Here is a 26574-nt window from a genome sequence, read left to right on the forward strand (position 1 = left end):
CAGGCCCATGCTGCAGGAGTCCTCCACGGCACTAGTGGGAAATTCTGACACTGACAGAAGAAGAAATACATCAGTTCCCATTTTGCTAAAGTAGCAGACAGTTTTAGCATATGGTAGAGGTTAGGCCTGAAGGATTATGTTACTATTGAACTGAATGACTCCCATAAAGACAGTTTTATTTAATTTGCAATTCTGCTTCTTACACCCAAGGATACTTGCGGCCTTGGGTGTTTTTTAGAATTGCTCTCGGTATTGGAAATGGCCACAGAGATTAATCAAGGAATATCAGGCAGAGTGTCTGCAGCAATTTTGCTCTTCCAGGCATGACCAGGGCTCAGCTCAGCTCAGCCTGGCCTCCAAGAACACATCCTTTGTGTCCCTAGGACTTTGCTGTGAGGTGGGTGAAGGTAGAGCCAGCTAATTAGCTGCACCAACCTGCTTCCCACAGCTGGTGCCGGTGTTGTAGGGCTGCCAAGCCAGTGAGACTCTCCCAACCCATTGCCCCACCCAGAACTGTGTGTAAGGGGACATATAAACAGAAAGTGTTGCTTTAGCACTTGGATGTTATGGGTTTACAAATCATAATGATGCACTAGAAGCTGGCTGGTCCCTGTGCAGAAATGGCCTGGATCAGAGCTGGAGAGCTAAATCAGCCCCATATATTTTACCAGCTCAGTACCTCCACTGCCAGGGTGTCCAGCACTCAGGAGAACTGGGTGTGAGTCACATGTGGTGGTGGGGAGAGTTTACATCAAACTCAGTGGCAGTTGTACCAACCTCTGCCACAGCCAGCCTTGATCCTGGGCATCCTAGGGAATAAGCCCAGCCTCTTGTGCATTTCTTTCAAATTCCCTTTTGCCATCTTCTGCCATTTGTTGCTCCTGTGTTAGCCAAGACCTAGTTTACTAGGGCTCTTGATTGGAGACTTATTACAGCTTATTTCTGTCTGCCTTTCTTTAAAGCCAGCTGAACATACCCAATGCTCTTCCTCTATGGTAAGACCGAAAATACAGACCACCCTCCCAGCTTCTGTGACACTCTTTCTAACACACTCCTTTTTTCTCTTCTCCGTGGTCACAAGTTCTCTCTCCAAGCCCAGCCTAGTTATTTGTGCATGAAGCTGCCATGTCATGTATTGGTGTGAGTCTGGTGTTCACATGGGCTGTGAATATGCTGCACATGTGTATCTCTTGTGCATCCTGAGCTTTCCTTTGGTCGAGTTAACTGTTGTTCTGCCTTCTAATGAACCACCAAGAGAGAACTGCACCTGGTAAGATTTCTTGTTAGCCACAAACGATGTCCCTGTGTGAGGCTGAATGAGGCAGTGTGACTTCATGTACAAGCCTCCAGAAAAGAAAGGGTTGGAACTCTGAAACTCCTCCTCAGTGAGGTGATTCATTTGAGTTCGTGTTTTGCACCAAAAAAAAGAATAAGTGGTGCAATGGTGCACAAAACACTACTGGCCTTGGTGTGCATGGCAGCTCCCACAGCACCTCCACAGAGCTGCAGGAACTCTAGTTTCTGGATTTCCACTCTGCAGAACCTCCCTCCTCTGCCTTCAAAAGCTGGATGAAAGACAGGAGGAAGCTAGCAGGGCTACTCAAGCATCAGCTAATCTCTAGCCACCTAGTTTTGAAATGACTGTAGTCATCTGAGGCATCGCTGAGTTTTGGGCTCAGTGGTTTGATGCCAGCAAGTTGCAGATTTGCGTCAGGGAGGGATTTGTTCTATTTTATCTGCTGCTTAGATTTTTGCTCCAGGACACTAGGAGGACAGAGATAAATTTCTGCCTACAGCAGCTGCCTCCTCTCAGCAAGGAAGGACAAAGGAATACTAAAACCTCTGTCCAGACCCGTGTCCCAACTTGCTTCCACCTAAAGAGCCAAGCCAACAAGAAACACAGCAGGTAGAATAAGAAAACGCTGTTTTTATAGTCACAACCACAGCAGGATTGCTGTCAACACAACCTCTAAATTTGAACCTCAAGCTGTGTTTTTAGGTGGTATTACAGCTTGGCTGCTATAGGACTCGAAGAGGCACTTGACCTTCCAGTTATCCCCCTGGGACTGCAGTGCTGAGAGTACTCAGTGCCGTGATTTTTGATCCCTTGAAAGCCACGTTCCCTCCTTCACCTCAGACCCTTCCAACTCATGGACGCCACAGCCTGATGTCCAAGTAATCAAACAAGGATGATGTGAGGTGTAGGGAGCGCTCAGGCTTTTCCTTGTTTCCCTAAACTTTTTCACCCAGTTATTCCATGGGCAGTGACTGTCAGGTGGTGGTACAGACTGGAGGAAGCTGCCTGGTGACAGACACACCACAGACAGAACAGACTGCAGCTGGGTGTTGTTTGATCCCAGGGTTTTATCAGAAGAGACAAGCAGGCAGCTGCTGTTTTCAGTGCCCCAGTGACAGGAAATCCAAAGGGTCTGTTCTCTCTTGGTCTACACAGTGGTGAGTAGTTACAGCAGGGGTGATCTGCACTGTTTCTTCCTCCTAAATGTTGCTCTTTCGGGGGTGTTTAGACTCGGACTGCAGTCTTTGCAGCCTGGGAGAGGACAGAGGGGGGGGTTTCCATGCACTTTGCTCCACAGCAGGTCAAGTGGCAGGGTGACAGTGTTATCTGCCCCTGTGACAGGAGGTCACATTCCCACAGTGCTGCTGCCAGAAGGCACCAGCTCCATAGGCTTGGCATGGTATTTTAGGGGGTTAATAAACTGGAAAACGCGGCATTTGCTGTGCCCTTGAGCTAGGCAGCGAGCCCTCTGCCAAGGCCAGGTGAGCCTGCTGCTGCAGCAGCCTTCAGATGGATGTTGCCTTCACACATGTGAAGGCTGAGGAATGTCAGAGCTGGTTACAACCCCAGGGGGAAATGCTTAGGGACAAAGCAGATGCTGTGAGAAAAAACAGGCCAGAAGAAAGACTATTTTAAAATACTCCACGCTTGAACAGTAGCAGCGAAGCCAAAATAAAAATGTTTTAAAAAACCCCAAAAGTCAGTGCACAGACTGTGGGAAATACAAAGGGGTCATGAGAAATGGGAAAAGCCCAGCAGCAGGAGTGAGTGACCAGGGTCCAGCCTGCAGCAGCACAGCCACAGCAGCAGAGGGACAGCCAGGCTGGCAGTGGCACCAGTGACACACTGGTCCTCGTGGGGTTTTGTGTGCCAGGAGGAAATCTGGGACCTGCACCTGCACCTGTTTCCCAGCAGAACAAGCACCACATGGCTGGTGAGCAACACCAGATCCACCAGAACTGCTGGCTGAGGCACTCACTGGGGTGAAGCACTCGAGACAGGCCAAAAGGGAAAGTGTCCTTCTCCTCCATGCAAGGTCAAAGGGGAATTGCCTCTTTCCAACATCAGGAGAGGTAGTGGAGGAGTGTAAGGGGTACAAGCCATCCCTAATCCCTGCCAGCCCAGGCAGACTGAAGGCAGAGGCTGATGTTGAGAGCCCCTGTGGAGCAGCCTCGCCACCATGGGAGACAGGGCAGGCTGAAGCAGCCTTGGCATGTCCCTGGGGTGCTGGGGAGTGGGAGCCCAGGGAGCAGTACTAGGACAAGGAACAGTGCAGTGAACCCTCGGCGTAGCATCCTCTGTGGCCAGGGCCCTCGTTGCTGTCGTGCTGTTGTAACTCCTGCCTCTGTGCCAATGGCTTCCAGAACGCAGAGGAAAACTCTCGCATCTCCATCACCTTCTTCCGACTCTTCCGCGTGATGCGCCTCGTGAAGCTGCTGAGCCGAGGGGAGGGCATCCGGACGCTGCTCTGGACCTTCATCAAGTCCTTCCAGGTACTGCCCCACTTATCTCTAAGAAAAGACCTAACTCCTTTTGGTTTCTCCTTCCAGGGAGGGGTTTCACCCAGTGCCACAGCTCAAAGGTGCCCAGGGGTGAGTGGCACAAGAGAGTGCCCTGGTTTGGAGGACAGTTGTCTGCTAAGAAAGGCAGAAGCCTCTCTTTGAAATGGAGAATGTAAACCCCCTCCCTCCAAATTATTATAATTTTGAAATCAAGGGGCTCTCAGGCAAAGATATGGGAATTAGAAATAACAGTTCTTTACTAGGAAAATTAAAATAAAAATACAGTACTACAAACAAAACCCCAAACCCTGACACAGTCAGAGAACAACCTGACACCCCATCAGGCAGGGTGTTGGTAGCAGTCCCATTTCATGGTGGCTGCATCCTCCTGCAGTGACAGATGTGGCTCAGTTGGAGCAGTGCTCCTGTACAAGGTGCAGTTTTCCTCCAAAGGTCCAGTGATGTAGAACGGTTTGGTTTTCCTCTGGAAACCAGTGGGCAAGGGCAGCTTTGGTGTTCCCAAATCTCAGATTTTATCTAGGTGGGAAATGCTTGGCTCCTCCCCCTGGCTGGAGCATCTCCCCATGGGATGAAGTAGTTTTATCAGTTACACAGTGGGACTCAGTGGCCCATTAACAGAAGATACCTCCCTGGATGGAGGATTGGTTGTGGAAAAGATAAAGAACAATGCCCCACCTGGTTTCATCAAGTGGTGACAGAATACAGACTTTTGGTCACATCCTGTATTGCAACCCAAGACAATGTGTTAAGTAAATGGAACTCACAGGGTGTGAGTTTCATCTTTAAAGCATGAGTAATTGCTTGAGACCCTCCTGGACAGCTTTAATAGTTCAGTTCAACTCAATTACTGCCTGTCTCTAACCCTTCAATTCCATCTTTTTCTTTTTTTTTCCTTATTTGAGCTGTATTTCATATGTGTAGCTTTAAGTGAAATACACAGCTGTGGGGGGAAGGCCTGGGTCTCAATTAAGTTTCCTTTAAGCCTTGTTTTGAGGATTTCTTCTGAGTATTAGAGGTGTGTGGCCTCCATACTTTCATCCAGGAAGAATTCACCTTTTTAGCCCTACTCTTTTGAGCTGGTAACAATGCCAAGTTATTAAATTGCTGCTGCTTTTTTTTCCCTGAAGACAGGTTGCATTTCAGTGGTAGGTAAAGTTCCAGAGGAGGGAGGAGGAAGTGAAGGAGACCAGACTGGATAAGAATCATCACATTTGGAAGAAAAAAAACACCACAGTTATTTGCTAGAAAAAAACCTAGCCACATATAGCAAAATGGCAGAGATGAAGCATAGCACCTTCCTGCATTTTAAAAGTACTTGACCTGGATTTACTGGACCCAGCACAACCTGGATGTTAGCTGGCACATATCCAAAGGAAGTGGCAGGGAAACACAGCACAGGAATACAAATGGTGGCCTAAACATGAGCAAATATGCAGAACACACTACTGGACAAAAGCACGAAAGATTAACTTGTGCAACACACAAGTCTTGAAACAGCAGCTATATACCCCTCGGACTGGGGGCTGTAAATGGTCAATAGCTTTTGTATTGACTCAAATGGGAAAGGAACTGACTCACACTTTAAAACTTAAGCCTCACCAGCGACAGCACAAGCTGGGACCAAAGCCTGCAGCGCCCATTGCAGCTTCTGTCTCCCTCTGCAAAGCAGCACACTGCACACCAGGGATCAGCACGGACTTTTTTCCAGTGCAGCTCTCAGTTGGTCCCAGCAGCCAGACGACCAGGCTGATGCAAAGGGCTCATTTTGCACACTCCCTGACTTCCAGAGGACCTAACCCTGCTCAGCAGGTTTCTGACACATCTGTACCACAGTGACTTTTTCCATTGCTGGCAGAGCTGCCAATTTCCAGGCTGTTATTTGAGCAGTGCCACTGGGAACCATTTTGTCTGCACACATAGGAACGAGATTCCCTTGGCACAGCTCAGCCAGCACTGATGCAGGAGACAGAGTCACAATTTCCAGTTCCTGCTTCTCCTCCCCTTGCCCCTGTGCCCCTGGAGCCTCTGTAGCAGGAGCTTGCCCTGAGCTGAACTTGTCATGGCTCAGGGCTGGAGAGGAGGAGATGAGTGGGAAAGGGAGCACCTGGTACTTTCCCTCCAGTGACCTTCAGACCTCTCCAGCTGCGAGTCAGGCAGGGCTGTAGGGTGATGGGAGAAAGTATGGAGGGAGGGATCCTCCACAGCAGGGGAGGAGGAAAAAAAAAACAAGGCGGCATTACAAGCAAGTGCCTTTTCCCTTGAAAGCCTTTAGCCATTTTCTAACATGGAATTCTCCGCTCCAGGCTCCTCCTCTTATAACTACCAGGAGGCTCCTTTGGTAGCTAAGAATAGCCACCGTGCCTGTCCTTAACTCAGGCACTCCCACTGTCAGAGTGTGGGATCCCAGCAGACTTTGGCACGGGCTCCCCAGTGTCCCCACATTCTTCCAGGAAGCATCTCTGCTCACGCAGGGCAGCCTAGCAGCAATGAACTCCTGGAGCTGGATCCCATGGTCACTTCCACGTGCCCTGGGCATGGCACGAAGCACTGATGTGCGAGCTGGGGCACTGGCCAGGGCGGTGGGAAAATGCTCAGCGGGGTTTCCATGCGCACAGACAGCATCAGGCTCAGCTGGGAGTGGGAGGAGAAGGAAGTGAGAGGGTGCTGAGGGCACGGCAGGGCCGTGGGAATCACAAGGACAAAGTGGTAACGCCAGGGAAGGACAGAGACAGGAGCAGAGAATATGGAGAATATGGGGGTGGGGAGCTGAAGGAGCCATGGGAACAAGGGGCAGGGATGAGCAGGAAGGTGAGGTAGTGAAAAGGAATGGACTGAGCAGAAGGACATGAAAAGGAAGTGAAAGGGCAGACAGACAGGAGAGAAGACACTTCTCCATCCCCATGTGGATGGCAGAACAGAAGTACTGTCGGAAAACAGTAAAGGTTGTACACCTCAGGTCCTGGCTGGACACTGTTCCAGGAGCCCTTAGGTATTGTGTGCATCAAGTCCCAATTAAATCATCACCAAATGTTTGGAGCCCAGTTCTGAGCTGGTGGTCTATTCAGTGACATTGTGGGGTAAACATACCAATTTGTCTGCCCCCCTAAAAAGCCAGAGGAATCTGAGACTCAAGATTATGATTACAGACATTGTCTGAAGGATTTGATTTTTTTTTTTTTAACCATTTTAATATTCAGATCTCTTTGAGATTATTTATGCAAATCTTAGTCAAATCTCCATGGTGGCCAGTGAAAATATTCCAATATTCCCTCCATTTTTCCTGCAGGATTTAGTTGTGTTGAATTTAGGATTACAGAAGGGTTTGGGTTGGAAGGGACTTTAAAGATCACCTAGTTCCAACCACTCTGCCATGAGCAGGGAGACCTTCCACTAGACCAGGTTGTTCAGAGCTCCATCTAACCTTGAACACTCCCAGGGATGGAGCAGCCACAGCTTCTCTGGGCAAACTGTTCATGTCTCACCCACTCATATGGTAAAGAATTTCTTCCTAATATTTAATCTAAACCTGTCCTCTTTCAGTTTAAAACCACCCCCTCTTCTCCTATCACTGCATGCCCTTGAAATAAAATCCCTCTATGTCTTTATTTTAGTCCCCTTTAGGTATTGGAAGGTACTCTAGAGTCTCTGTGACTGAACAACCCCAGGTGTCTCAGCCTGTCTCCATAGCAGGTGCTATGCATAGAGGTCCTGCAGCCCCCTGAAAATGTTATAGGCTCGTTATATTCTGTGAAATTGGGTGTTCAAAACCTTAATCAGGGACTGTGCTCACATTTCCAGAGTAAATGTGTCCACCCATTTCCTCTGAAGCACGTTCTGAAAGCTTCTGGCCTGAGTGCTAGATATTTCAAAATATTCCTGCTCAAAAGCCTGAGCCTACCAAGTCCTGGGCCCTTGAATCCTGTCAGTGGTGGAGGAAAGGGGCAGCACTCAACACTTGGCTGATTGCACTGACCTGTGCCTTGGGAGGCAGCTCTGCATATCAGGGCTCTGATATGAGTCTGGGTTTCCTCTTCAGAGGCTGATCACTGGCACTCAGTGCATGGCAGACCATCAGGGACACCTAACACTGGACAGGAAAGGTGCTGATGCTGCTTGGGGTACCAGGGTGGTACCAGCCATTGTAGCAAACCTTGAGTTAAGATTCCAGCAGCTGTCCCATTTTCTATTTCACCAAACTGGATCCAGGGAAATATCACATTAGTGCCAGAGTAATGCTGGCTGTGAGAGCTTTCTCCTCCTGGTTTTCCCTCACTCTCCTGGCTCGATTAAGGGCGGGAGTGACAGGAAGGCAGCAGAGCTCCATCCATCCATCCATCCATCCATCCATCCATCCATCCATCCATCCATCCATCCATCCATCCATCCATCCATCCATCCATCCCCCATGGCACAGAGAGCAGCCGGCTGGGCTGGGCTGGGCTGGGCTGGGCTGGGCTGGGCTGGGCTGGGCTGGGCTGGGCTGGGCTGGGCTGGGCTGGGCTGGCAACCAAGCGTGGTCCTGTAGAGGCATCTAGTGGCCACCTGCCCGCACTGCAGAGCCTGGCAGAGACAGTGCTCTCTTTTCTCCTTTCCTTTCCAGGCTCTCCCCTATGTGGCTCTTTTAATAGTGATGCTGTTCTTCATCTACGCTGTGATCGGGATGCAGGTAAGTGATGCTTAACGAGCTCGGCTATGTCTGTCTTCTGCTAGAGAATGGGAACAGGCTGACAGGGTGACCAGGTCAATGTGGGGGTTTGCAGCAATGTTTTCACTCAGTAAAGTAAGATGCCAGCCTAACCTTGGCTAGAGAACATCGCCTGACTGGGCACTTTCAACAACAGCACAACAAAAAACAAAAAGGAAAAAAAAAAAGAAAAACAAGCAAACCAAAAAGCATTGGCCCACTTAACGGCAGAGCACAATATGCAAACAGTGAAAAGACCTGCCCTCCACATTCTCGAAGGAATAGCCACCAAGAATTGCTTGTTGGTTCAAAACAAGTGGGCTTATGGCCATGATGCACTGAACAAACCAAAATGTTTTCTTGCATCTCTTTTGCATTGGCATAATTTCCACTGAGTTGTAAAGAGCAGCTTTTGATCTACATCATGCAGGTAAATATGGGATCAGACCCAATGTGCTAATACTCAGAGTTTCTCCAGAAAGCTATCTCAACACAACATCATACCCAGGTTGTAAAATGCGCTTGGAATCATCCTGAGCATTCACCTGTGCGAGGAACTGATGTTGCACAGAGACCATGGAAGACAGCACCTGATACAGACACACTGTGACAGTCCCAGCCTCATTTGCTGTGCTGCTTTTCAAGCTCAGCTTCACTTCCCACTTTGCTGTTAATCAAAGTTCTCAGACAAGTCAGCCATCTGGGGCCAGAGGCCACAGTATAGAAAGGCACGGCATAATTGCTTCCAGAGGTTTTCAAAAATGACAGGCTTCTTGGTTCCACAATGACAACAAACTGGTAATGAAATTCATCTGACCCCACTGACCTTGTTTTAATTTGTTTCCTGTTATTATAATCACGTCTTCACAGACTCCATCTACCCTGCCCCACCATGAAATATAAAATTAATGTTCTCTTGAATTATCACAGGTAATCTCAGTAGCCCCAGTAATCACAGGTGTCATTTACTCTACTAAGCTCATACTGTAAACTTGCCAGTTTTGCCTTTAATAGCTAAGATGGCCAAGATCTTACAGAATTACCTGTGCTATACATAAAATCAGTTCAGAGTATTCAGCTGGTATTGTAATGTTGTACAAAGCATTGTAAGTGGCTTCCAAGCGCCCACACAGATGGGGTCTACAGTGATCAGGGCACTGCCAGGGCCAGATGCTTTATTCTTTAATTCTACTCCTTTTCCTGTCAGCTCATTCTAAGTTACCTATTTAACCCTTGGCATACATTCAAGCCTCTGTTTAAATCATCTCAGCAGCCTGAGGACCATACATCTGTCTTTCTGTTAGAAAACCAACTTTTTTTTTCATTTTCCCTTTTTGCCTAGAGCCCACAGACCTGTGATTATCACTTTTTGTCCAAATGGCATCTGAGACATTATGTGTGCAGCTCTCTTGAACATGCTGACACATAAAGTTCCCTCACACTTAGGGACACATGGGAAGGAAAATCAGCCCTTACTCCATTAAGCAGCTACCATGAAAGACTGGATGTACCAGATCTGATAAAATATCAGAATTTCCCATATAAAGCAGACCTACTACTTTAGCAACTGCTATGACTTGGAGGGTAAAAGCGTTCAAGCCTCACTACCTAATGTGCTCAAGTGGAAAAAATCCAAGTTGATGCTGATGGATAAAGCCACTCATACGATGGCCCAGGAGGCACAGACTGGAGGAACCTTCACTTCCAGCTCCTCCCAGGTACCCAATGCAAAACACCCACAGCAGCTGCTGCAGGCTCCAAAGGAAGATCATGGGAAGCTCCCCTACCTACAATTGCCTGAAATGAAAAGTAGGGGCTGCCTGAGCTCAGCCTCGGTGCAGCTGGGGCTGTCAGTGCTGCCTGTGGCGTGGGGCTGGCCACAAGCATCCATGAGGAGAACTGCCATGTGCTGACCCTCCCTCCTGTCTGTCCCACCATTGTCCCCGTTCCCCTCTCCACCTCGTTGTTTCTCTTGGGGTGCTAATTATCAGTGACATTTCCCTGCAGAGAAGCTGGGTGTTCTCTCAGAGCTGCTCTGCTCCTGCTGCTTGTTTTGGCTACAGAGAGATGACAGCTCTCAGCCCCCCGAGACCTGTGCCACGTTGTTATCAATGGGGAATAAATAGTCCTGGCAATGCTGTGCAGAGACCTTTCTGCCACACACAGTTGGTTAACTCAGTCACACTGCCTGACAGTACCACAGCTAGCCAGGATTTCTTTAAAGAAGCCTGAAACTCTGCTGCCCTGCGGACTTCCCACCAAACACAGGTCCCTGGAAAGGTTTGCTGATGGTTGCAGGCTCCGTGCCAAGGCTGGATGAACTAGTTGGGAAGAAGCTCTAGGACATCCTTGTCTGCGCAGATCTGGTCATCATCTTCATGGCAGGACCCCTGAAACACCTGCTGGGGACAGGCATGACTACCGAAGGGCAGGAAATTGGACAATTCCAGGTGCAAGGCAATGTATTTACATTGTGTTGTGAAGATCCAAGTCCCCCTACAGAGATGGAAGCTCAAGGCTTTGCAGCTGCTGGGCTTTTGCTATTAATTCCTCCTGAGAAAGACAGATAAGCCACGAAGGAAGGAGCCTTTTCTTCTCTCAGTGATTTCTTTCAGCTGGACTCCTTTCCCGATGGAGTGCCTGTTAAAACAAGGCCCCACGTCATGTATTCAGTGTTTGAATAAGGAAGGACACCTTGTTTTGACACAAAGTGCATCTTATTGCAAAATTAGTGCTTTTTTGGTGATAAAGCAGAAGCCAGAGAAGCAACAACACATATAAAAGACAAAGAGAAAAGTTTATTTTAATAGAAGAGCAGATTCCATTAAATATCAGAGTCAGGGTGACAAGGTTTGGGGATTTTGCAGGGCTAATCTGAAAAGACCTCTGCTTTCTGCCAGGTGTTTGGTAAAATTGCGCTGAACGATACCACAGAAATCAACCGCAACAATAACTTCCAGACCTTCCCCCAGGCAGTGCTGCTGCTTTTCAGGTGGGTGCATGGCAGCTCTGGGTTCTGTCAGCCTGGGAGCGCGGTTCCTCTGCTCTCAGGCACGCCTTATCTCCTTCTCCCGTGTCATGTTCCCGAGGTGAGTGCTAACGTGTTGTCCTGGGAATTATGTCAGATGGAAGGACCAGCAGCTCACCCTGGTAATGCTCAGTGCTGGGGAGGGAGACAAATCCTCCTACACAGAGGGAAGGTAGCCAGTTTTCAGTGCTCTCCAAAATTGATATGCAGCAAAAACTTCTTTGGTTCAAATCTGGCCAGTGTGACTTGTAGCAGGGAAAGGGATGTGATGAGCTCGTGCTTAGGCATGGCCATGGCCAGCTCAGCTTAGCACACCATCCTGCTCCAGGGAGGGGTGCTGAAGGGGAGGGAAGCTGGCACAAATTCAGCACTGGTGTAATTTTGAAGGGCTTTTTTAGATGCTATCCACAGCCATGCCACACACACATCCATGATTCTGGCTGGAACATGAGAGCCCCATAGCCACAGCAGCCAAAGCCAGTCAGAAATCGCACACTGATGATGGCAACAAAGCCAAACAGAGGAGGGAGATGCCAGGGGATGTCAAAGTCATTGGCCTAACTTGCTCTTAATTGACCCCAGCAGCCAAATTCCCATGAATGTTCATGGGATCAGGAACAGGTTGCTAATGTGCCGGTCCCTGTCACATCCAAGGTCACTGCTGTCTTCCCCTGCCCTCTGCCTTGCCCAGGTGTGCCACAGGTGAGGCCTGGCAGGAAATCATGCTGGCCTGTCTCCCAGACAAGAAGTGTGACCCGGAGTCAGAGCCGGCCAACTCCACAGAAGCCGATCACTCCTGCGGCAGCAGCTTCGCCGTCTTCTATTTCATCAGCTTCTACATGCTCTGTGCCTTCCTGGTGAGTCCCCCATCCCAAACCTTCCTGGTGAGTCCCCCCATCCCAAACCTTCCTGGTGAGTCCCTCCATCCCAAACTTTCCCTCTGGCAGGCTGAGCCTCTGCTTCCCCAGATGTCAGCAGTGCACAGGACAATGATCTCAAAGAAGGGAAATCTCCCCAAAGCTGCACCCTGTCAGGGACAGCAGCCCTTCCCTGCCTCCCTCCAGCTCTGTTTCCAATCCCAGTCCTTTGTGCACAGCCAAGGAGCGCTCTCCCCCTCAATAAGAAAACCAAATTAGTGTGTTGTGGGCTGTGCTGAGGCTAGCAACGCCTCAGCCACACTTCCCACCTTCCCTCCTACCTTCCTTCTGGCTGCTGAGCAGGTTTTTCCTCCCCTGCCTGCAGCAATGACTGTGAGAATACACATATCCCACTTGCATCTGCTCCGTGCTGGCAGTGCAGCACTGCTCAGAGGGACAGCACATGTTCTGCAGCTGGCAGCAGTGCCCAAAACTCTCCCAGGGAACAGCAGCAACATTTTTAAAGTTTTGGTCTTGGGCCAGAAGAAAGGACTTTTATCTCAGCCTATCAAAGACAAATCCCACCCCATTCTGCCAGGCAAAGACACAAGTAAATAATAAACCACGACAGCACATCTAAGAATTCAGCAAATTTGTGCCTCATCCATTTAGTAGGGAAGAGAAAAATATAAGCAGCTGACAATATTCCATCTCTGGGCTCTTCCCATTTAAATTGGGGGGCTGGTATGGGGGAATAAAGAAGCTAAACCCTGGCTTCCTAGTTTTGTGACTCCAACTCCAGACCTTAAATGGTGAACCTGGTAAAATTTGCTGCTCCTTGGCTCATCCATCACATAATCTCTGTCCTTGTTTGCAGATCATCAATCTTTTTGTAGCTGTTATAATGGATAACTTCGATTACCTGACACGGGACTGGTCCATTTTAGGACCACACCACCTGGATGAGTTTAAAAGGATCTGGGCAGAGTATGACCCTGAAGCTAAGTAAGTAACCCAGCTTGCTATCAGAGCTCCTTGGGAGAACAGGCCCATTATTTTGTCTTCTCTAGACTCAGTGCAGTAAGTGCCATGTTCCTCCTGCAGGAACACCTTTTCTTTCTTTTTTTTTCCCCTTCTTTTGTAAAAAACTCCTAAAATAGATATCACTACAAGGTACTGCTGGTGAATCCATAAGCCCAAAGTGCAAAGAAACTCACAGATATCTCAGCATTCAGGCTGCACTGTTACCTTTCAGGCCATTGCTTTACTTTCTGTGAGGGACAGATAGACAGAGGTTGGTAGCAGGATATTGAGAAAAGATGATTACAGGCTTGGCTTATTGTTGTGTTTGTTTGGGATATTGGGCTGTGGCTCTTCTGCTTGACTTTGTACTCACAGTAGAGCTGCTGTGCTCTAATCTCTGTTTTCTCATATGTCGTATATGGCCATCACAACCTGCACTGTTACATGGCTGCATTACATTGTCTGCAGGGTTATTCACAACAGCAGACTTGCAGGCATTTAAAGTTACACCACAACCCCTCACATGAGGGTTTAACTGACATTCAGTATTGCACGTTCTGTTTGACACATGCTTAGGCTTAAAGAGCTTTTAGATCCCTGTGGCATTACTGTACAGTTGACAATTGTAATTGCAAAGCCCCCTTCATAATGCAAAAGCCGTGGAAAGAGATTTGGGTATGAACTAAAAGCAGATCTCTTTAGACCTAGTGTCCAGATTAGTCTGGCCTCCGGTTCTGCCAGATGTGGATGTGGGTGTGTCACATTATGAGAGTGATATATGAATTTAAACACTTCTTGCAGTGCATGGTAACTTCCTGGATTGGGAACGCTAATATGGATGGGAAATAAGCATAGACTTCTAACAAATACACCATTTATTAACAAAACAGATGCTACTGTTTGTGCTTGCTTGCAGGCTAGACTGCAGTGGCTGAAGCTGTATAATAGACAGCCACTCAGTCCAGATGGCATTCTGTTCCTCCCTGCTTATAAATGGGAAGCCCTTTTATTCCTCTTCCCCATCCATGTACCATGCCCCTCCTCTGGCTCTGCTAACTTTCCTCTCTCCATGAGAGAATTCTTCTTTTGAGATGCCATTTACCAAACTTAAGAGAAACCCACCTGCTGCTGTGCAGGAAATTCAGTACTTTGTTTTGTGCTCACTCTAGTGACAGCCCAAAGCATAAACAAGTATTAAAAGGCAGTGGCTTGGGGATATTTATGTGGGAGGTAAAGCACAAGGAAATAGACCCTGTACACCTTTCTGCCTGCTACAGGCCTCAGCCCAACAAGGAAATAAGTAGATATTTATTTTGAGCAGGTCAGTGATGGGAAGAGAACCCCAAACTGTCTGTTCATGCACTAAGAAACTGCAACATTGAAAAGGCTGAGATCAATTCTTGCAAATATTGACTCAAGTATGACTGACAGCTGAAATTTCTGCTGCAGAAGAAACTGTAAGAGTGCAGGGCAAATCCTGCAGAAGGCACCAAATGCAAATACTTCCAGCTATGCCTGGGCTACAGGGAGCAGCAGCCTGGGGCTGGAGAGACCTTAAGACAGTTTCAGCTTGGCAGGCCAGCCCTCGTCAGGATGCAGCCCTCACTGTGCTTTCTCCTTTAGGGGACGGATCAAGCACCTGGACGTGGTGACGCTGCTCCGGCGGATCCAGCCCCCGCTGGGCTTCGGGAAGCTCTGTCCTCACAGGGTGGCTTGCAAAGTAAGGCACTGCAGCTCAGGGCAGGCTGGGCTCAGAGCAGCTAAACCAGAGTCAGGCAGAGACTAATACACAGTGGCACCTTAAAGAACCATCTAAGTCCAACCCCCATGCTTGAGCAGGGCTGCCTTCCACCAGACCAGTTGTTTTACACCAAACAGCCTGCCGTGGCATTTTCTACCTCACTGGGCACATCCCAGCTTGCCACCCACCAGGCAGAGCCAGCAACCGCGTGTCTGAACAACCCCTGTGCCCCTCACCAGCTCCTCTGGGCTGCAACCACCCAGTGGAGGGCTGGAGGGTCACCAGCAGGTGAGTTCTGCACTCCTCAGGGCCATCAGCCTTTTGTCTGGTGCTAAACACAGCTCTCAAGCACTAGGAACACACATCTGCTTGCACTGTCAAACACCCATCTCAAAACAGACTAGGAGAGATAGAAATAGCAGGGCATTCTCATTGTGTAACCCATCCACAGGCCATGGATAGTCACATAAGGGGGATGGCAGGTCTGGAGGGTGTCACAAGGACATAAGGAAGAGCAGTCTTCAGTCCACGTGTGGCAGTGTGACTGCTGTCTCTCTTCTCCTCATCCCACAGCGCCTTGTCTCCATGAATATGCCACTCAACAGTGATGGGACTGTCATGTTCAATGCCACTCTCTTTGCCCTGGTCAGAACAGCCCTGAGGATCAAGACAGAAGGTGAGAAGCTTGCTGACCGCAAGGATACAAAGGTGTTCATGCCAAGGTGTCCTGAGCTGGAATAAACCAACAGGGACATCTTGTTTAAAATGATCCAAAGTATTCCTATGCTGCACATGGGACAAAAAGCTATGTAAAGAGGTTTGGAGGAACAATATCCACTAGGGAAAGCACAGTGTTTCCCACTACCTAGGAAGCCAGTGCTTCCTATAGTATCATCTCAAATTACTGATCACATTCTTCACAGTGACCTGAAAGTCTAAAGTTTTAGATCAATGTCTGCTCACACAGGAATTAGGAGGATAAAGGGCAAAGAAACATCCTTTTTGTACCCCATCTGCAGAATTGAGCCACTTCTTGACTGCTGTTGTCACTGATCTTCCAGTTCAAGGGAGAAAAAAGAACTTGGACTGAGGGTCTCATCTCACAAAAACTCCTCCTGTGCTCCCATTAGCATGAGTTAGCATTGCATTGTAGTGACAGCGGTGTTGTAAAGAGAGATGAGAAGTAAAGGGGCTGTTAACAGCTTTGCATAGACCGCAGGTGTATTTGAGGAAACCAGACAAGATTTGAGGCTCAGCTTGTCCTCTTTGTTGCACTCTGTCACCTGCTGTAATGAAAGATATTGGTCCTGAGTCAAAATCTGGCTTCATGTATTAATGAGATGCATTAAAAGAGAGTGTAGGTCTGTGATTCACAGCTAAACACCTCTGCCTCAGGAGTGGCTGCCTTGCATTTCAGGCATGAGGAAGCACAGACCAGCAGAACTCTACCTCACGGTGCCAGCTGTACACAGCTGAGCCAAAAAACAGTGGCAAAATGAAAAAATTATATTAAGGCCTTGAAAGTTGTGCTAAACAGAATTTGACTGTAGCACAAGAGACTCTCCTGAGGAAAAAGCTACCCACAATCCCTGTATGACATCCTGTGTCTTATGAAACAGAGACCCAAAAAGGGCTCAGTTTTCTTGTCTGTCTGAGCCTCAAGCTCTTGGAGTCATGGCCAGTGAACTCCTGGGAAACCATCTAAAGCCTCAAACTGCTTTCATTCTTGCCTTAAGAGGATCTTTTAAGTGGTTGGGGCAGGAGTTTGGAATTAGCCCTGCTGAGTCAGATTTCTGCCTTTGATGCTGTCCATGTGTTGCATCCTCAGCAGGTTATTCAGTGTCCATATCTTCGCTACTTTTTATTGTAAGAACTACTGCCATGCAGAGCCTTAGTGCTGGGGAGAAATAACAAAAACTGCACAAACAGCACCTTTAGGAGGACAAGATACGGGTTTCAGACACCTAGAGAGAAGAGAGGGTTTGAATGTACATTAATCAAGAAATAAAACTGAAGGTGACTCATTTGAAGGAGATGGGTATCCAGAAGAAAAGTCACCTCCCTATCCAGATGACTGTGCATATTTAGGAAGAAGACCTCTTGCTGTGAGGGAGCTTTAGCATCTCTTGGCCCAAAACTTTCCACTACTGAAAACACTCTGATATTTACCTCCTGAGATTTCCGTGCCAGACATTAAATTGCTCCTCTGCAGGCTCTGCTTAATTCCTGTCTCTGATGATTTTCACCCTGCAGGTAACCTGGAGCAAGCCAACGAAGAGCTGAGAGCAATAATTAAGAAAATCTGGAAGCGCACCAGTATGAAGCTGCTGGACCAGGTGGTTCCTCCTGCAGGTGGTGAGTGCAGGATCTTGTCCCTGTCTCTGAACCTCTCTGGTTTTTTTCCCCCACCTCTCCTGTCCTAGTGCACCTTGTGATCATCAGGTGGAATAGGGAGGACAGACTTTCTTATACAAACTGTCTGTATTTCATCAGGCTGAGGTCTACTCTATACTAACATGAATATGAAGAGAAAAAGAAAAGAAAAAAATATGCATAAATAGGAGTTGATGCACAGGCATCCAGTGTGGCATTCACTGATTTTCCAGGTGGCCCCATGGGCACAAAACAGCACTTGGAAGTCAGCCAACAGAAGCAGCCAGGTCCTCAGCCTGCTCTGAAATCAGTGGACTACGTCTTCTAAAATTTCGAGTGGGTTTGCAGAAAGGGGAGAGCTACCTGGAGAAAACCATAGTGCACATTTTGGCTGACACTTTTAATTGTGTGGGAACACAGCTGTGACTGCATTTCAGGGGAGAGATGATCTTCTCTGTTCACTCACACCCATGTTAGGCACCAAGAGACAGAATTCCAGAGCAGAGAAGAGCTGGAGCAGGCCTGGGATGGATGATCAGTCAGTGGCTGCTGGCAAGCCAGCCTGAGAATAAGTCTTACCCCAGGCTACCACAAGACTGCAGCATGTATTATAACGAGATCCTTTGTGGTTAACTAACAGCAGAGACTGCAAGGCTAGATGTGCTCCTGCTGCAGGGGTTCTGTGCCAGCAGAGCCAGTCTCACAGCCACCTGCACCTCTCCTCCTGGCTATTCTGGCTGCAAGAGCAATCCCTTCCTTCAGCCCTGCATCCTGATGCCATAGAAAGCAGAGATGGAGTGCAGCACCCAATGTCTCTGCAAGGCTTACACGAATACACTGATATATCAGCGATATACACTGATATATATACTAATAAATCAGCTGCTTATTTAATTAATTTTTTATAAATGTATTTATAAATCAGCTGCCTTTTTTTTTTCCCCTCCCCCACTTGGCAGATGACGAGGTGACCGTGGGCAAGTTCTACGCCACGTTCCTGATCCAGGAATATTTCCGCAAGTTCAAGAAGCGCAAAGAGCAGGGGCTGGTGGGGAAGCCGTCCCAGCGCAACGCGCTGTCCTTACAGGTGACACGCGGGCCCCAAGGGCACAGGGTTGGCACACTAGAGACAGGCCCCCCTTCCCTCTGCAGCATTCTGGGGTTGCCCTGGGCTGTTCCTACTGAACAGGAGTTCACAGACCCCTGGAGTTAGCACACCAAGCCTTCTGGACAAATACCTGTGTGCCATGGGCTAGCAGTCCCTTAGCTCTGGAAATGGAAGGCACAGATGAGGCATAATCACAGTTTATCAGTCTGCCAGTAATATCTGAAATTTGGGATCCTCTTAGAGAAGTGGTATGAAGTGTCCTACAGACATTTGCTTACCCCACATACATTCCGAGGGCATGTTGGCAGGAGGCAAAATCACTTAGAAAGCAGAAAGCATACCTGGATGCCAAGGCCATGCAGTGTTCAGGACTGTAAGGATTGGGATCTGTTCCCCACTGTGATACATGTTCACTCAGTAGATTATCAGGCTGTGGGACAGAAAGAGAAAAGCCCGTTGACTGTACAAGCAGGACAGTGTATGTCCCTCGAGGATACATTGAGAAAAAAGGGTGACTCTGGAGTTTCAGCAAGTTTGAAAAGTGCTGTGATGAGGGCACAAACACAGAACGAAGCCTCAGTATAGCCACAGCTCACCACCCTGGGTGGACTCTTTAGAACAGGCTCCAGTCAGTGAGGGCTTTGAGGACTTTGCAGGTCCGAATGCCAGAAGCATAGTTGTTAAATCCATATTTAAGCTGCCAAGAAAAAGAAGACGTTTTCCAAGGCACCAGAGTATATGGTTCAGCTGGATCTGTGGCTGCTCTAGAAATTCTGGTTGTGGATCTGAGAACCCAGAGTTGAAAGCACACAGACCTGCTTAGCCAAGCCTGTGGATTTATGTCTATGTCCTGCTGTGATGAAACCAAGGATGAGCAACAAAACATTCCTTGGTTTGCATTGAGGTGCAGAGGAAAGAACAGGGTTTGTTGGTGTTTCTCTAGGAGCTGGGGTGCTGTGCTAACTAAAGGGCTCCACAGTGTTTAGGAAGCAATGGCAGTGCTGCTGTCTCTCCTGTGCCCACTCGGAGATATGAAGCTCTATAGTTTGCTGTTCTGCAGGCTGGGCTGCGCACACTCCACGACATTGGGCCAGAGATCCGACGAGCAATTTCTGGAGACCTGACAGCTGAGGAAGAGCTGGACAAGGCCATGAAAGAAGCTGTTTCTGCTGCCTCTGAAGATGATATCTTCCGGGTAGGTTCCACACAAGTTTGCGAGCTGAGGCTGAGCTCAGAGTGCTACATTCTCTTCTGTTCATTCTGCATTTCAGCTGGGCCCTTCTTGTTGTGTAGATCTTACTAGAAAACAGTCGTGGACCTAGGTCCTACATAAAAGGTCCTAAAGTCTTTGCATAGTTTTATCCCAGTTCCTTCTCTTTCTCTCAAGGGAAACATCTCACTGGAAGATTCCCTCATGAAACCTAAATTAAAGAACAGATCAGTGGAGCCACCTTGCAATCTGCAGAGCAGCAGCCAGGCACACTTTAGTGTTTTGTTAACTCCTTTCAGTGGCACTGGTAGCATCCTTCCAGAAAGTACACCAGGACCCAATAGAGCTCCTATGGAAGGAGAAAATTTTCTGACCAACTTAGCTAAATCCTGTCTTTCTCATTTCATTCCTGTTTCCTGTAATTGTTTTCTTTGGTAACTTTTCCTCTCCCTCCTTTGAAATTTTCCTCTCTTTTTACAAAAAGATGCTGTCAGTCCCTTCCATTACCTACATCTAACTGGCTCATTGAATTTCTCGTTTCATTTCTTTTTTGCTTAATAGTTTCTGGTGCTCTTCTCATCTTCCCCTTCATATCTAAATGTTCCTTTGCAACTGCACTGAGAAAACCAAACAGCATCTACCTGGTTCTTGCACCCATAGCCTGTCCTGGACTCCCAGGGCTGGATGGAGGTGTGGAGAGAAACATCTGCCAGCTCTGAAATCCCAGCCTGGTCTCTGTCACAGAAAAATCCTCACACTGCCTCCTAGAAGAGAGATGCTCACTTTGGTCCTCACTTTTTTTTCCCCTCAAGAACAGTCTCAGCAGGACAACACTGGGGCCCTTGCACATCTCACTCACAAAGGTAAAACCCTTTCTGTTTCTCTGACAGAGAGCTGGAGGCTTGTTGGAAACCATGTGAGCTACTACCAAAGTGATGGCAGGAGTGGGTTCCCCCAGACATTCACCACCCAGAGACCTTTGCACATCAACAAGTCTGGCAACAACCATGGAGATACCGAGTCTCCGTCTCACGAGAAGCTGGTGGACTCCACCTTCACTCCCAGCAGCTACTCATCTTCAGGCTCCAATGCCAACATCAACAATGCCAACAACACTGCCCTGTGTCGCTTCCCCAGCCCACCCAGCTACCCCAGCACTGTCAGCACAGTGGAAGGCCACGGGACCCCCTTGTCACCCACCATATGTGTGCAGGAGGCTCCCTGGAAACTCCCATCCAAAAGGTAAGTTTCCCAGCAGAGAGGGAGCCAAGGGAGGAGGTGCTGGATGTTGGAAGGTGCATGCAAACACCGAGTGCTGCTGCCCCTCCAAAGTCACTCCCAGACACTGCCCAGCCTGAAGCCTGGATTGAACCTTTTGGTTCTCCACTTGCGCCACAGCCCACAGTGCCATAGAGATGCACCAGCTGCCCACTGCAAAGCACCAGCACTCTGAGTGAACAACACACTTGATTTCTTTGGGCTTTATCAGGAAGAAGCCTTTTGTAAGATAGAAAGGGAACCTTATTTATCCCTCCTTCACCACAGGGAGATGTTTTACCAAGTGGTGACTGAAGGAGACTGCTCTTCATGTCTTAATCGCCCAATAGGGAGCTTTGTGGAAGTCAGTGGTTTTTCATTCAGCAGGTCACATCCCTACAGAGGTCACCAAGGACATTCTGGGAGGAGGGAGGCAAGGTTTTTGGAAACAAAGTGAAGAAAATCCCCTTCTCTGGACAGCTTTCAGGCTCTCTACACACAGATGACTAACACAAAAGGAATATAATTTTTCTCAGTGGGGGATTTTTTTTTTAATACTTTCGGAAACAGCAGGAAAGAGATGGATTTTTTTTTCAGTGCAGAGAGTGAACAGGGTGAAAAGTGACTAAATGCTGCCCCCATAAAGGACAGACTAGGACAATAAGACAGAGGAACTTGAGTGGGTGCAGAATTGCCCAAGTGACAAGTCCCGTGGTTTTTTCCATTTCATGCCTTCCTGAGGGAGGCCACGGGAGTTGCACAACATGTGTTGCCATCTGCCCTCCTCCCTGCTGACTGGTGCTGGTGTGACTCTGCTAACAGGGTGTTCTTTTCTCTCCTTGCTTTCCTGGGCACGTTCCTTGAATTAGGACACATTACTACGAGACCCTGGGACGGTACGTGTTATCCATACCCCTCTAATGATGTCTGGGCATGAGACCCACTCTTTCACCCTCTTCAAACTCCAATTCCCATTAATGCTGAATATGAGCTCTCCTTTTTGGTGGCAGTAGGGCTGAAATAGAGATACTGGTCACCATGCAGCTGCAGAAAATACAACTCGGGCAAAGCAGTGATCCATGTTCTGGCTATTTTCTAGATTTGGTTTTTTTTAGAGATTCTAGCTGGGCTCACACATGTACTACACATTCTCTGATCACAGCATAGTGAAGTACACCCTGGCATGTTCATACAAAAATTCAGTATGGTTTTGGCTAAACACAGACAGTTGAACAGCAGGAGATGCCAGATACCGATTTTTTCGCCTCTGCACCTTAGTAGTTTTACTTGCCTCCCATTTCAGTGGAAGGTCACTGCAGCACTGACCTACAGGCTCTTTTACACAATGTATACCCCACATTTCTCCCAATGATTTTTGCTTTAACCAGATGACAAGATAAAGTTGCCTCTTCAGTCCCTAAAACACAAAAAAAAAAAAAAAAAGCCACCCTGCTCTCTTCTGCAAATGCTAGTAAGAAATTGAAATTTTTTCCAATACCTCCATGTCCATACCTCAAAGATTCAAGCTACCTCCAGATTTTACTTTACTTCTCAGAAAACACGAAGTCCAAACAAAGCAAAATATGAGTGCTGAAATGTGAAACAGAGGGACAGAGAGGAGGCAAGCAGGGAATTAAGGGCTGGAACACCTAAGGATTTGAACACATCCTACTGAATTCAGTAGAAGCACTCTGCAGTTAAAAAAAGGGATGAAAGGTGGAAAAGCCAGCAAGGATGAGAATGTGAGCAGGAGGCAGAGAGCAGAGCTGCTGCAGATTGAGGGATTTGGAAGGCAAAGGCCACACATCACAGAAATGAGAAAGTTGCTGTGAGTGTCCTGGAGGCCTCTCTGAAAATCCATAACCAAGTCTTTTGCAACAAGGGAAAAAAACTTATTCCTGAGAGCCCATCTCAGATTTTACTGTGAGTTCAGTGAGGTGTATCTTTGGACATGTGATTAGTGTGAACATTAATAGAGTACAGGTAGTCGCAAATGACAAAATACATTTACAGTGTTGTTCAGCATTGATTTAAGAAACTCATCCTTTGAAAGAGGAAACAAAGGTTGTTGCCTTCTATCTGTGAACTCTGTAGCTCTGCTCAGTTACTGATTTTCGTATGATGGCTCTTCAGCATTATAATAAACGGAGACAGATGGAGCCTGTCATTCTTGTCTTTGTAACAGGTTGTCTTTACCATGTCCATATCTTGACTTGTCTTTTTTGCTCATTAGCTCCAGTTCCAGAGACAGCCAGCTGGCAATTGTTTGCCAAGAGGAAGTGTCTCAGGATGAGACTTATGATGAAAATTTGAATGAAGACATTGAGTACTGTAGTGAACCAAGTCTGCTCTCTACCGAAATGTGAGCTTTGCAGCTTTAGTCGAGGTGTTTGGGTGGTTCTTTAATTAAGGGGGAGTACTGGGAAGAGGTGGCATTTTTCTACAAACAGTTCATTTATGGGAGAAGGTCAGAAAATATTAGACAACTCAAACATGAGAAAATAATTTCTTTAAAAGTGCACTTCAGCCCTAGAAGCAACATTGAAAAGGATACTTTTCACCTAGGATTTCCTTCTCTGAATGAGACATCTGAATCTGCAGGGCTGCTCCCCAAATTCACCTCCTGATGTTCCCAGAGTTCAATTTTAGAGGGTTTTCTGTCTCATGGTCTCTTGGACAAGTAATAGTTTGAAGCTAGCTTGCTCTTGCATCCCTTTGCTAGCATGACCTTCCCGGCTTCCTTGCTGGAAGAGGGCTTATTCTGCTCAGTATCAGCTGCTTTTCTAAATCCCTCTGCTCTCCTTCCCAGGCTTGCATACCAAGATGATGAAAACAGACAACTCACTCTGCCAGAAAACACCAAAGGAGAGGACAGCCGGCACTCTCCGAAGAAGGGGTTTCTGTGCTCCTCAGCTCTAGGTAACTTCCCAGCAGTGCAGGGCTGTGTTTCCTCCACCTTACTGGAGTTCCCACATCTCCCAGGAGGAATCCCAGCCTGTGGGTACCGGTGTTGCTGTGAGATCAGGAATCCCAGGGCGTGCAGACAATCCTGATCAGGCACATGGCTCTGCTGGCCCCACATTTGGTCAGCAGATGAACCTGTGGCTGCTTGGAGAGTCCCTGAGATCTGTTTGATCAAGGCTTCCTGTGATTTAGGGCAGTTTATTTGAGAGCTGTGGACTCTCCAAACAATCCCCAGGGAGTCACCAAATAGGTGAGCCTTGAGTCTACAGTGTTCTGCTCTGTGTGTATTCAGCAAGGAGAAATGAGAGATTGTCTCCTTTGTCTGCTGCCAGGAATGCACTGAATGTCAGATTAAGTTAATACAACATAAATTTTCCTTCTGCTCTAATTGTACCAGGAGATTTTCAAGTGCTTCACTGTGAGGGGAAACCCATGAATCACAAGGTGATTTTTATGAAAGTATCAAGAGAGTCTGTGACAAAAGGAGCTCTTTTAACTATAGCATTTTTCTTTTTCTGAGTATTGGTGTGTTGAAAAGGGGTACTGAAGGAAGAAACTACAAAGAATCGTGTATAAAATACATTTTTACAGAATAGCAATGACAGACTAACTAGCGTCATGTTTAAAGTGAGGTGACTGTGTCTTCACTGAAATCCTTCAGGATGCTTGAGTGTTCTAACATTTACTTTGTTTCAAATCTTTAACTGTTAGGCAATGACAACTTCTACATCTGTATGTAAGGCAGTCTGCCCTTGATACAGTGCTTCACTAAGTACATTCTAGTGAATATTTACATACTGATGTCATACTCATTTGACTAGCTGGGATTCTTCTCTAGAAACATGAAATACTTTGAATATGCATTGTAACATTCATTCTCTGGATTAGAACATATTTTCTCCAACTCTGAGAGGGCTTTTTCTCAACAATCAAATATTCTAGATATTTAATCCATATTATAACTAATCTAATATTAATATTATAATATCTAATATTAATCTAATATTATTGATAATTACTATTTTCAGAATTCTAATTTTCTTTCTTTCGTTCTTTAGAGAAACAGAATCAAGACCACAAAAATATTTTAGTGTGCCACACATTGAATCTTTAATACTGGATTTATTTGCCATTTTTCAGAAGTAAAGCACTTGATCACAAACATACTTTTCAGTAGTTTTAAATTCCTTATTGGGAGTATCTTTCTCGTCTTTAGAGAAGTAAAGTTTAATTTTATAACAAGTAAACAATGTGACTGCTTCAGTAGTTCCCTCTAAAATATTTTTTTTTCTCTTCCCTTCTTTCCAAATTCCCAAAATTATTCATATCTGTCTAAGTCACCTTCCACTCATGTAAATTCCCCGCTGATTAATTCAGTTGCACTTGACCTTGCCATAGACACAGTCTCACAAAGTGTGGTATGTCAGGCAACTGAGGGACACAGATCACATGCCGAGTGCTTTCTGTAAAAACGTGCTTTGGAAAGGGCAGAGTGTTGAGGGGAAGTGGACAGAGCCCAAAACATGCATGTCTACTGTATGTCCAGTGGGACTGCACTAAAAGAAACTGAAAACAGATTCCCTGTAGTGTATGATGAGTGATGGACACACTGTGTGTGTTGCTGTTTCAGGTCGAAGAGCATCTTTTCACTTAGAGTGTTTGAAAAGACAGAAAAACCAGGGCGTGGATGTCTCACAAAAGACAGTCCTGCCTTTGCATCTGGTCCATCATCAGGTGAGTGGTAATAACCACCCAGAGCATCCCAACCCACTGTTTAAAAACCATTTGGGATACATTCTCACCCATCCCAAAGGCCCAGGTTTCAGCAATCAGGATTTTCATCATTCCCAGAAGGTAACAGGAGTATGGCCCTTGGAGTCAGCCACAGTTATCATTTTCTGATGCCCATGAAAGAATAAAATAAAATACTAACAAAAAGACAAAAATAACTACCCAAATTGCATGCTGCAGTGCAATTACACTGGCTTTGATGGCAGTATGCACATGAATAAAGTGCGCACAGTCTACTTTAACATCAATCAAAGGTAACCAGCAAGTGTAATTCACCATTTTGAAACATAAACTGATTATCTGCAATCAATCAGTTTCTTAAGCCCTTTGTCACTGTGTTCAGCAGCCTAGCAAATGTATGCCTAAACACACACCTAGATGATTAGCCAGCTGTCATGCTCCAAAGGAGAGCTGTGTCTGTTGGTTTGAGGCCACTTTTTGTCTCCATAAAGGAAACAGGTGCAGATGGCAATGCCAACCTTGTAGATGTGGCATCCTGCTCTCTGCAGTCCCCACAGGCAGGGCACAACGGCCTTGCCACTTCTTTAGGCTGCCACAAGGGCAGAAAATGCCACACAGCAGGAATGGGAGGGGTGGGGAAGTCAGACGAGTGAGAGAGGTGTAGGCCTGAGGCTCTCTGGATTTTTTCACCTCCACTTCCAGAGAGTTATCCTTTAATTCTTGAGCTCCAGAAAGCAGTGGTCTACACAGCTTCTTTC

At 47.1% G+C, this 26574-nt stretch overlaps 1 protein-coding gene across 1 annotated transcript in view; it reads left to right on the top strand.

Moving 5' to 3' along the window:
* The first annotated feature begins 490 nt into the window (after positions 1-490).
* Positions 491-26574, top strand: part of LOC116995089 (voltage-dependent L-type calcium channel subunit alpha-1C-like) — a 35212-nt gene continuing 9128 nt past the window's right edge. Inside the window, 17 exon segments of the mRNA XM_033057447.2 lie at positions 491-995; positions 3661-3789; positions 8420-8485; positions 11404-11495; positions 12223-12388; positions 13266-13393; positions 15035-15131; positions 15726-15828; positions 17406-17507; positions 18485-18612; positions 19694-19828; positions 20734-20746; positions 20749-21085; positions 21970-21996; positions 23334-23462; positions 23910-24019; positions 25695-25798. Of these exon segments, the coding sequence (XP_032913338.1) occupies positions 993-995; positions 3661-3789; positions 8420-8485; positions 11404-11495; positions 12223-12388; positions 13266-13393; positions 15035-15131; positions 15726-15828; positions 17406-17507; positions 18485-18612; positions 19694-19828; positions 20734-20746; positions 20749-21085; positions 21970-21996; positions 23334-23462; positions 23910-24019; positions 25695-25798 (1869 nt within the window). The 5' untranslated portion in view covers positions 491-992.

The sequence above is a fragment of the Catharus ustulatus genome, chromosome 4 (assembly GCF_009819885.2).
Source record: "Catharus ustulatus isolate bCatUst1 chromosome 4, bCatUst1.pri.v2, whole genome shotgun sequence".
NCBI classification, from domain to species: domain Eukaryota; kingdom Metazoa; phylum Chordata; class Aves; order Passeriformes; family Turdidae; genus Catharus; species Catharus ustulatus.